Genomic DNA, 11196 nt, shown 5'->3' with positions numbered 1-11196 from the left:
TAGTTGAAGTAAACACCTATTGTTGGTTGTGTCATTGTAACACATTGATGCATGTGTACCCCCTAGATATGATGTTTTGGTTTCATAAGGAAGCATTTGCATTGTTTAGTTTGACTTTGTTTCTAAGATAATGAACTGATCTAAATCTATTTGCCCAAAGGTCCAAGAAACCAAAGAATTTAAGATAAATTCTTTAGAATAAGTTTGTTTTAGTTTAAGCGTTGCATGTTCTATTTGAAAAGTAAGATAAATCCAAGAATATTGCAAGTTTGGTCAAATCTTAGAAAACTTGGTGCAAATGTATGAGAAAATATTTGTCTGAGTGTATGAAAGATAAATTAGCTGATATTATGATAAGGGTCACCACTCTAACTTTTGGTGGAGCTTGAAGTGCAGTAGAGATAGGTGCAATAATCTCCCATTCATTGACTAAATCTATCATTACAATCTAATAATAATGACAAATCTTTAATATTTAACGTGTGTAGATTTGAGAACCAACGCACCCCTCTTTAAGAGACCTATTACACACCAAGGTCCAAAGACACCCCTCTTTAAGAGGCCCATTGCACAATAAGGTCCAATTGTTAGTTAAAAATAATTTATCTCCTCTAGCTAATACATTTGCTTATAGAATAAAATTTCATAGAGCCACATCCTATTCCTTTATATCAATAGGGGAAGTGTACCATTAGCTGTTATAGCTAACTTCACACACGCACATATTCTGAACGATTCATCTGATTTTGATGATTTTTTTTGGTTGTCTCCACATGCAACTTTACAACTTATAGCTATTGTTTTGGCTTCTGGATAGTAACGATGTATGTTGCGGGATCTGTTATGCATGCAAGGGTAGAAAAAAATACACATTTCAAAGTGTTGCCTAATACTTGTTTAAAGATGCCCCAATAACTGTGCACTTAATATTGACAATACTTATGCACAAATGTTCAATAGTTGTGTGCAATGGATACCAATAAAGCTGCACAATTGAACCAATTATGATCCAAAATGTTAAAAAATAAATGACCATTAATACATATAAAATTTAATAATGAATTTTTAGTTAATTTTTTTCATTTTTAAAAGTTAATAATTAGAAGCATAAGAAATGAACCGTTATTGGAACATCAACAGGAGCTCTTCCCCTCATTATTGCAGGTATAATACGGATACGCCTTCCTCTGAAATTGGGTCCACAAGTTGAGCACCACTAAACCGAAAAACCAAAACAAACTTGCTTAGTAAGCCACAAAAGCCATCCAAACTGTACTTTCTCCATCGGCAAGGAATACCCAAGTAAATCCACATTTAGAAATAGATCATGTACCCAGATGAATTAGTATCCAATCCATTCCTCGGCAATATTTCAATCTCCCTGAAAATTAAGATAGCACAGAGTAAATCATGGGCTTGTTCTCAAACAAAATCAGCAGAGAAGATTTGAAACCAGGAGATCATATCTATTCATGGCGGTGCGCTTATGTTTATGCTCATCACGGTATTCACTCTTCTTTTAACTCCCATCATTTTTGCATTCATTATTCTTTTACTTTTAAGTAATTGTCACCTGTAGCTTTTGTTGCTTGAATGGTCTTCTTACTTCCAGATGGAACAGAAATCATGAAAAGCGATTTTCGAATTTCAACAACTGTATATATATTTCTCATTTAAATGCTATATTAGAATATTTGTGATCTCAACGCATTTTTAAGTGTTCTTCTCGGTAAGCTCCAGTCACATTTTGAATAATTTTACATATCGGTCAGGCTGAAATACACCATATAATTTTTAGGGCACAGTTACACCTTCTTGTTGTGGGAGATTTGGAGAGTCTACTTGGTGGATTTATCATCTCGGATTTGGAGTCTTTGCGTGAATTTGTCAATGCCTGATGAGTTCAGTAACATAACTGGAAACAGATTTATGTAGTATTTTCCAGAAATCTATACCTCAGCTTCATCAAAATGAACACAACCTTAAAACTCTAATTTAGTTTGCTGTTGCGAGCGTCCCTTTACCATTACACCACCAAAACTTTGAAACTAATTTTATTTTATCCAGCTTTGAAACTGATGATTAAAGATATCAGATATACAATAGGATTGGTTCCTCAGATAATACCTGGAGAATATACACTGAGCGATTGTTATAATCACCTGCCCTATGCTAATGTTTTCAACTTTTTAGCAGGAATAGGCCTGGGCAGCTATAAATGGTGACTAGTCTACTATGAGAAATAGCGAACCCCATGGAGTGGAGGGGCTTCCTAAAAGCTTTTAGTGGGTGCTGTTGAGATTTTTTAGGATTGTTTTAGAGCCGGTGGTCCCGTGAATTTTGTAGTGCAATTTAAGCTTAAAAGAGTATTCCACCAACTCAAAATCTGCAGGCCTTAAAAAATAGGGGCTGCTATTCTTTAGGAAAAGATTCCAATTAATCCTGTAGCAATTTTTGTTTTTGCTTCATGAGATCTCCTGATCCTTAAAAATATATCCGGATCCCCCATGGAACCCCAGCCTAATAATGAATGCTTCCTCATATCATAAAAAAGTTACAGAGCATGTCTATGATTGAGTTAGTATGACTTCTAGAAAACATCAAATGGAAATAAGGCATTAATAATAGGATCCAAATTCCTCATTTACTTAGCAAGGAAAATTATTTTTGTTTTGATTTTGGGATTTGTGAGACTGGAGTGGCTCAAGCACCACCAAGGGCTTATAAGGAAGTAGGTTAATTTTGTGGTTATTTAAAACGGTTTCTGTAAAATCAGGAATTTCTGCTTTAATTAGCGAGAATTCAAATACGGAGGCCTTTTATCTATTAAATCTCTCTTAATCTATTGGATAAGATTGTAGCCTGCAACATGTAAACTTGGAGCAAAGCAGCTGTTTGCATTCAATTGGAACCTATGCAATGTTGATGTTTCCATGTTCTTATTTATGGTTATGCTCAGCAGAGCTTATTGTAGGATCTGTCATGTCTGACTTGGTATCCACTTTAACGAGGGCTATCTGGGTCGAAAAATTAATGAGGTGAATGACTCTGAGGAGCACTGTAGTTTTGACTGTCTGTCATGCTCACTAATTAGTCTGCCTATAAAATTAATTGGTATTCTGCTACCTAAACACCATGGTTTTCTTTTCACGATGGGCTCTGAGGTGGATGACTCTGAGGACCACTGTGGTTTTGACTGTCTGTCATGCTCGCTGATTAGTCTGCCTATAAAATTAATTGGTATTCTGGTACCAAAACATTATGGTTTTCTTTTCACCATGGGCTCAGAATGGTAGCAGAAAATCAGTTTTATTGAACTCTAGAGCAGCTGAGGTGGAGGATCAACCCAGATAACTTGGCAACTGCAAGATTCCCAAAAATAATTGCAATACAAAAAGTGTTTTGGAGGATTTTAGACAATATTATTGGCATTGTGGAGTATACTCCATCAAACAAGGGGATTTTCACACTTGGTGTCTGCTGATGTCACAATTTCGTCAAGATGACGACAACATTCTCTCCTCTGCATTAATAGTTTGCATTTGGCAACTAAATTTTACAGGTCTCGTTCATGCTTATATAGGCTCTTTTGGGTTAACTTTTAGAGAGCTTTGCAGTGGTGTAGATGGTTTTTTATATTGTTGTCTAGATTTTTCAGAAATTGTATATTCTCATGTTGGAAAATGAGCAACACCTTTACACGGCTTTGTTTGGGTAATACAGTAACATTTTAAATGCATGTTTCTCATTGGAATAGTTTGATTGATCTCATTCTATCATAACATTGTACTTTTAACTTTATGGCCTAATTTGGCATCTGTAAAACATTGGGATCAAGATCACTCTACTAATTTGGCAAATGGAATTGTTATAAAGATCTATCATCATAATTTGCATAGTGATCTCATGATTGTGTGATTTTGGGTGGCGGTGGGGGTGATCTTATGATTTTGTATTTTCTCTTCATTCTAAACCTTCTCCCTTCATCTTCTCTTGGGGAAGTCTTGTCCTTCCTTCTTTTCAAGAGGATCATCATTGTACATGGGTACCTAACATGACCTAATTGCCAAGACTCATGTCTATTTTTCATTTCTCCTGATTGCACTTATGAGGGGTGTTGATGTAATATTTTATTTACCTTGGATATGTTCTATCTTGAGTGTGATATTGTTCTTGTTCAATAAGTTTAATTAAAATAATACTAATATTTAATTATTCTCGTCTAAGTAGCCAATAATAACATGTGTGACTTGAAGTACACAAATGCCACCACTACTTTATTAATTCTTGATTAATGGTAGTTAGGTGCCAACTTTGTTTTGTCAAGGCCACCTTTGTCTCCATTAGACTGAGTGAACTCACCTTTTGATTGAGAGTGGTTGAGAGTTAAACTCATATCTCTTGGATATGTCATCTCCAAAATTTATATATTCAAGAAGCCTATATATTTGTGTGATACTCTTTGTAACTTGTCTCCATAATATTGAATATAAAATTTCTTTATTCAATTTCTTGGTTTCGTGATTAGTTTATAGGCATTTAGTCTTCGGTTGTTATATTGCTTGTAATTTTTAAAAAAATTCCCAGGGCCAATTTAATTGCAAATAAACCACAAGTTTTCTATTTGTCTAAAAATACTTGTTTTAAATTTTCAGTCAAATCCTCAATTGGAGGTTGCAGATTTAAATATTCAAAAATGGATATGAATTTTTCCAAAAACTTAACATTGAACCAATTAGGACACTCATTCTTCAATGAATATCCATTCCATTCTCATTTAGGGCCTAATTACTACCTTATGGCTTCGACACCCACATTTTTTGAAGGGTTTGGTCTGTTTGGAGATTGGTTAAAAGCAGTAAAATTATGAAAATGGAATATACCATGAAGTTTTCTGTGGCCTTATTTAGGACAGCCCTCATTTAGGACACCACCCCATGACAAGGACTCTACCCCATGACCCCATTGGATGCTATTGCCCGCATACCCCAGAATTGGTGCTGCCTCCCGAGACTATTGGGGGCTGATTCTTGTAGACCCTTTTCTAGTTTTAGAAAGAAAAAAACATAAAAAATGTTTTAGGCTGGACCAAATTGAAAAGAAACATTTTTTCCCTTTATTTGGCTTGAATTAACAAAAACAACATTTCTCTTCCTATTTTTATGAATTTTTAATGGTGTTTAATTTCCCAAGATTTCCTTAATTAAATCTCAAGTAATTGAATTACAGTTATACTTTTGGTTTGCCAAGTCAATCTCAATCCTAGTTAGTGCTACCATGCATTTAGGGTTTACCAATTTGTACAGGTCAAGCAACTTGGGGCAACTTCTCAGCAGCTGCTATATTTTGTTGAAAGAAAAGCACATTGCATTTTGTTGAAATTCTATTATGCTAAGAAGCAACATACAGGCCTTAAAGGCTTAGGACACTTTCAAAAACATTGTGGGTTCCATTACAACCCTCTTAGGATCAGCAAGCATGTTCGAAAGGTTCCAAGTATTTTACCATTACAAATGCAGCTTGAAAGGATTTTTTCTGGATTATCAAACCTATTTAGAATAGTTCAAAGCAAAACTCTTCCTTGCATTTATGATACTTGAATAGTTTACTCCAATTTATGTGGAAATAATTTTTTTTATGAATCAGAACGAAGGACTCTAAATTGTCTCTGTAAGGCCCAAGACCTACATAAGAGGAAGGGCTCTGACTTAAATTGGTTTTACTCTTCTTATGTAATCTCTCGAGTTTCAGTGTCTGCTGGAAATTTAGAGATTTGCTTCAGTGTCCTACTTAACTAAACTTTAAATTGAAAGATTACAATGCTAATGTAGAGGTAGAGAATGTGATTTTGGTCGCTGGAATGAACAGTACGGTAGGTGCATGAAAACAAAGATGAAACAACATAAAACAACTACCACTACAAATGATGCAAGAAGTTCTAACAAGGAAACCACTTTGTTGGGAAAACCAGCTGGAAGAGACAAATGTTTAGCTTCCCCTCCCACTTTTGGATAAAGCAATTATAAAGAGCTCAGATAAGATACAACAATCTCCTACTGCTATACTTAAAAAGCTAGTCATTGCACCAACAATTTGTACTTATAAAACAAACTAGAACTCTTCAATTCTTCTCAGAGTCCGTTGTTACCCTTCTATTAGAATTGGACTTATGTCTCTCTCACAAATAGGAATGGTGGGCATGTTCTTTCTGTAGTTACTCTTCTTATTTCCTTGAAATAAGAAAAACCAATATGGGCATTAGGATGAAAATTTATGCCACAAATGGAATAAATGGCACATTCAAAATCACCCCATCGATAATGCAGCGGCCATCCTGCTGAACCTGGCAGTTTTTTCATTGTACTAAACAATCTCTCTTTTTATTCCACGTCTTATTGAGTTCTTGGTTGTTTGATGAAGTGAACTAGTTTTTAGATTCTTATGTGTTGAAATTAATCCCCAACTGCCCCATCTACTTCTCCGTAGACTTTCTTTCTCTCATCCGTATGCTGTCATTTCAATCTCTGTCTATTTTGATTGAAAACAGGACAGTTTTTAATATAAAATTTACTTATAATCTTCATTGTAGATTTACAATGCATAGCATTTTTAACACCTTTGCTTTTGCAGCTCTCCTTAGTCTTACTGTGCATGCGAATAGATGAGAGGTAGGTTTTGAATAAAATGTATATGAAACAATAGGAATAGTCTAAAATCTCTTTGCTGCACCACAGATTAATAACCAGAACGGGTAGGTTTTGAATAAAATGTATATTAAATAAAAGGAGGAGTCTAGAAACGTTTTGCTGCACCACAGATTAATAAACAGAACAGGGGCAGTCTTGTGTGCGCTGGGGGTCTCAGAAAAGGAGAGGGCAGAAGTTAGTGTGTCTGGATATAGCAACAGAAAATTACAGTCTGAAACAGGGGACTCTGTCTGATCAAAGAGCAGCAGCTCTATTTTGTAAACTAGATTATATTTTTAATATACGAGTATAAATATTTGCAGCAGAAAAAATCTCCGTTCTCTGTTATTTTATTCCTGCTCTTTGTGTTATCTCTGTTTATTCTCTGCCTCTTTCCATCATTATGGATCATTCCCCTATTTAGGTATGCCTTTCATCCTGTAAAAGCGTAGTAGTTTAAAAGATGGGAAGAGTTCTTTCACTTTCTTGTTATCTTTCCTTTGATGTCTACATGCCAAGATTTGCAATACTCTTCTATTCTCTCTAACCTCCTACAACACAGTGCATGCTTCCAGTTTTTCTCGAGTTCCTAGTCTCTCTAACCTCCTACAAGGTCAAATACTGCTCCAAGGAGATGAGAACTCCCTCAAACACACAAGTCAAGGTTGCTTGTCTGCAAAATAGAAGGCATAGCGAAAATATTTTTCAATACAACATGAATGAATATATAGAAAAATAGAGTATTTTAATTATTGATGCAAAGTTGTAAACACACCAGTAAGCACAAGACATAAGAATAATACACACTTGTAGAGGTAACTAGAGGTTTGATTCTTTGAACTAACTTAAAATACCCGCCTTCATTTTCAAGTTTGCACATATTTGCTGCAAAATGGGTAAAGTTTTGCACATAATATATATCCTTTATTTGCTTACAAGCATATAAACAATATTTGTGGACCTAGAAGCGGGAAAAGAACAGAAAGGAGGAAATAATAAATGCCTGCAGCACATAAAACTTGAAAAAATCCTTAATGAAAATATCTGCCAACAAATCTTCCAGGATAAGAGTAATTGTGCTTGCAAAGTATAATTACATGAAATCTAAAACCGCCCAAACATTCCTGAAAAACTCTCTGCCTCGGGAAAAAATTGGTATGTTGCAAGCAACCTAGATCTCTGAAAAATCCCCTGGCAACACTACCGAGGTGTGCACAAAATCCCAAAGTTTGATTCTTGTGGCCAAAATCCCAAAATTTGACCTTTCTGCCTATTCCTTTTCATTGTTGTAAGTTTGTAACATTCTTTTCTTCACACTTAATGATCAAAAATAAAAAAATTAGGGCACTTGCGTATTAAAAATTAGGGCTTTTTATTTGAGGACAACAACAGAACATTAAAATATTTACAAGTTTTCTTTATTTAAGTCATGGCTTTAATATAATCGTATTTACTTTCATTATGTCCATTTCACCTTTGCCTGTTGTTTTATCTCTGGACCCCATTCTTCTTTGCCACTTAGAATCAGCCTTAATCACTATGAAACCATCCACATAGAAACAGTTCACTACCAGAAGAAACAGATCAATGGTGGAACTTAGGCCAATAAAACTTCAATTTCCATGGACTCTTGAGAATCATTGAATGAACATGATGGATGGTTGGCGAAGCCCCAAAGCCCAAGGGGACAAAACTAGACTGCAAGGCCTCTGGACCATTGGTCCAATCATCAAAGTGATCCAATGGCAAGTGGGAATTGATTTGCCTACAAACCAAGAAACCTCCAGATGCAAGAATGAGTTGTAAGGAACAAAGGCTGCCATAAATCTAAACTAGTACTCAATCACGACATGTGAGATATAGCCAATTAGATCTAGGGATCAAGGCAAGGAACATGAAATAACGACCATGCAAGAATGTCTTAGATTGGCTCATTGCAGAGCACCAAGAAACTTACGGAAAAATTTTAAATTATTTAACACAAGTCTTTGATGGAGGCCAGTGATTATTGTTGTCGTTGTTTATACAACATAGGTGATTCATATGGGTGCCAGTTTTCACAATTGACCATAGAGTACATTCTCATGAATGTAGTTCAAGCTTTAAAGCATTCTCTCCACCCTGCTCCAAGATGGCAATTCTATAATAATATATCTAAGATGTTGTGTGGGTATTTTCATTCTCATCCTTGCCTACTTTTTTTTCTGATTTGTTTTGTGTGCTTTTGCAATTGGATAACTGTTTCATGGAGTTTTCTTCTGCATTAGGGTAATAATAATATCTTAAGTCCGATACGTTAGAAAAGGTTTAATTTTGCGTTTATATTGAAGCTCATTATTTTATCAATTATCCAATGGTATTAACTTTTGGAGGATTTGCAGAGTATCCAAAAGCATCTTTCTAATTGCCAATTTAAGACAAAAGGAAACATCCAGCCAAAAACATTTATATTAGAAAATACAATCATATGACTCAGAAAAAAGGGTATTATACAAAAGAGATAATACATTTTACCAAGCCTCTCAAGTCGATCATCAAATGTCCATTGGTTTTTCTATGGAAACTTCATGAAGAAATTATATGCCAGTAAGACCAGAGTTCCAGAAAATTGCGATGAAATAATTAGCTTAATTGTCGAAATGCTACAACGTGGAAAGGGTTTTACATATTCTTCTATTCAAAACACTCTAAATAGTTCTAGAATATTGCACTTGTGCTATAGAATGTTAAATCTCAGAAGACCACAGGCTTTTGTTAAGGAATAGTAGCCAGAGCACGATTTTGTATTGAACTTCAGAGGATAAACTGATAGACAATAAGAATAATTAAGACGGAATCAACAGAACTTGAATATAATATCCTTATGCCCATCAAGGCCTATTAACTCGATTAACACACAGTTTCTGTTTAAAACCTCATAATTTTCATTTTTTATTATTTTTGTGATTGGTAGTTTGTCTTTGGGGTTGAGGCATGCTACATGCAGAATGGATGTGGTAGTTTACTCAAATTAAACACAGCATTTGTACGTATTAGCATGTAACACGTCTCTTCAGGATTTAAATGCAGGTCTTCATTATGAAAGCCCTGATGATTGAACACTTCAAACTCATCCCATTTGACCTTTTCTGATATGTTATTATGTCATCCTTAATAGTTCGTTTCTTGCAGGTATCTATATTGGGGACAATCAAGTCATTCATTTCATTCGAGGAAGAGATGAGGAAGTGGCAGGAGATGCTATGCTCAATATCCTGCTGTTAAGCTCAGGATCTTCTCAGAATAGTAATGAATGCCAAAAATGCAATTTTCAACAAAATAATAGTGGAGTAATATCATCTTGTCTTGATTGTTTCCTTGCTGGGGGGAATCTATACAGATTTGAGTATGGTGTCCAATCAGCCCTGTTTGTTGCAAAAGCTCGAGGAGGAACTTGCACACTTGCAGAGACAGACTTTACAGAGACAGTCATACATAGGGCCAAATACTTGCTTGAGAATGGATTTGGTTGCTATAACATTTTCAAAAACAATTGTGAAGATTTTTCCATTTATTGTAAGACTGGTTTGCTTGTGGTAAATAGAAGTGGGGTTGGTCCAAGTGGTCAAGCAGCATCGGTTATTGGTGTTTTTACCGCAGTCTTCTCATCTCCTTTGCGATTTTTGATTACAAGTACAGCTGCTTTGAGTACAATTGCAGGTGGATTCTACTGTTTGAGTAGGTATGCAACTGATATTGGCATTCGCAGGGATGTGGCAAGAGTTCCAGTAGAGAGCTTGATGGTTAGAGTAAGTCTAAGTGACCCACAAACTATAGCATCAATAGCTGCAGGGCCACAGACTCATTGATGAAATTATCTTTATGTCAGTGCCTTTTATGTAATTGTGCCTTTCGAGGTTTGTTTTAAAAAAAAAAAAAGAAAACTAGTCTGCAGATTTACATAGGATTCTGTATGGTCCAGAAGGCTCAAAAAGGGTATGTAGGATTCTAATGATGCACATCTATCAATTCTTTGTGTGTGTACGAGTATATATAAGGTAAAGGAAACAATCACCTCCTTGTGAAATGTTGCGATCCGAAAGGTGTTATGTCAGTTGTCAACGTCGTAATATTAGCGATGCAATGTCAGTTTGGGTGGTTAAGTGTTTTGGCAAACATTCTAATGCAGCCTCTGAAATCATTATATTGTTTTTATGTTTCATGATTCAATTTGTGTTGATTCAATTTGTGTTGATCCAACAAATGGTGTTAAAGCTTTAACAAGACTGGCCTGTGAGAGGGATGAGGAAGACTCACTCTAATAATCATAAAGTCAATTTTATGGCATTAAAGTTTTAGTGACATTGGTGCCGTTCAACATGATCATTGACGCGAAGCAAGAAGGTAATCTGTTAAGTTTTTAGCAGTGCATCATTTTTTATTATCAGATTTTAATGAGATTGTCTCCAATAAATTGAAGGTGACTGGCGCAATAATAATTTGAAAATTCATTATGTTTCCTGATAGGCAA

At 35.3% G+C, this 11196-nt stretch overlaps 1 protein-coding gene across 1 annotated transcript; it reads left to right on the top strand.

Moving 5' to 3' along the window:
* The first annotated feature begins 1161 nt into the window (after positions 1 to 1161).
* LOC131079275 (protein LEAD-SENSITIVE 1) lies at positions 1162 to 10910 on the top strand. The gene is made up of 2 exons (XM_058017184.2): positions 1162 to 1504; positions 9858 to 10910. Exons 1-2 carry the CDS (start codon positions 1411 to 1413, stop codon positions 10532 to 10534), a joined length of 771 nt encoding a protein of 256 aa, XP_057873167.2. The 5' UTR covers positions 1162 to 1410; the 3' UTR covers positions 10535 to 10910.
* The last annotated feature ends 286 nt before the right edge of the window (positions 10911 to 11196 follow it).

The sequence above is a fragment of the Cryptomeria japonica genome, chromosome 4, assembly GCF_030272615.1.
Source record: "Cryptomeria japonica chromosome 4, Sugi_1.0, whole genome shotgun sequence".
In the NCBI taxonomy this organism is placed as follows: Eukaryota; Viridiplantae; Streptophyta; class Pinopsida; order Cupressales; family Cupressaceae; genus Cryptomeria; species Cryptomeria japonica.
The sequence above is the reverse complement of the archived record's forward strand: the minus strand, read 5'-3'. Positions and strand labels throughout refer to the sequence as shown.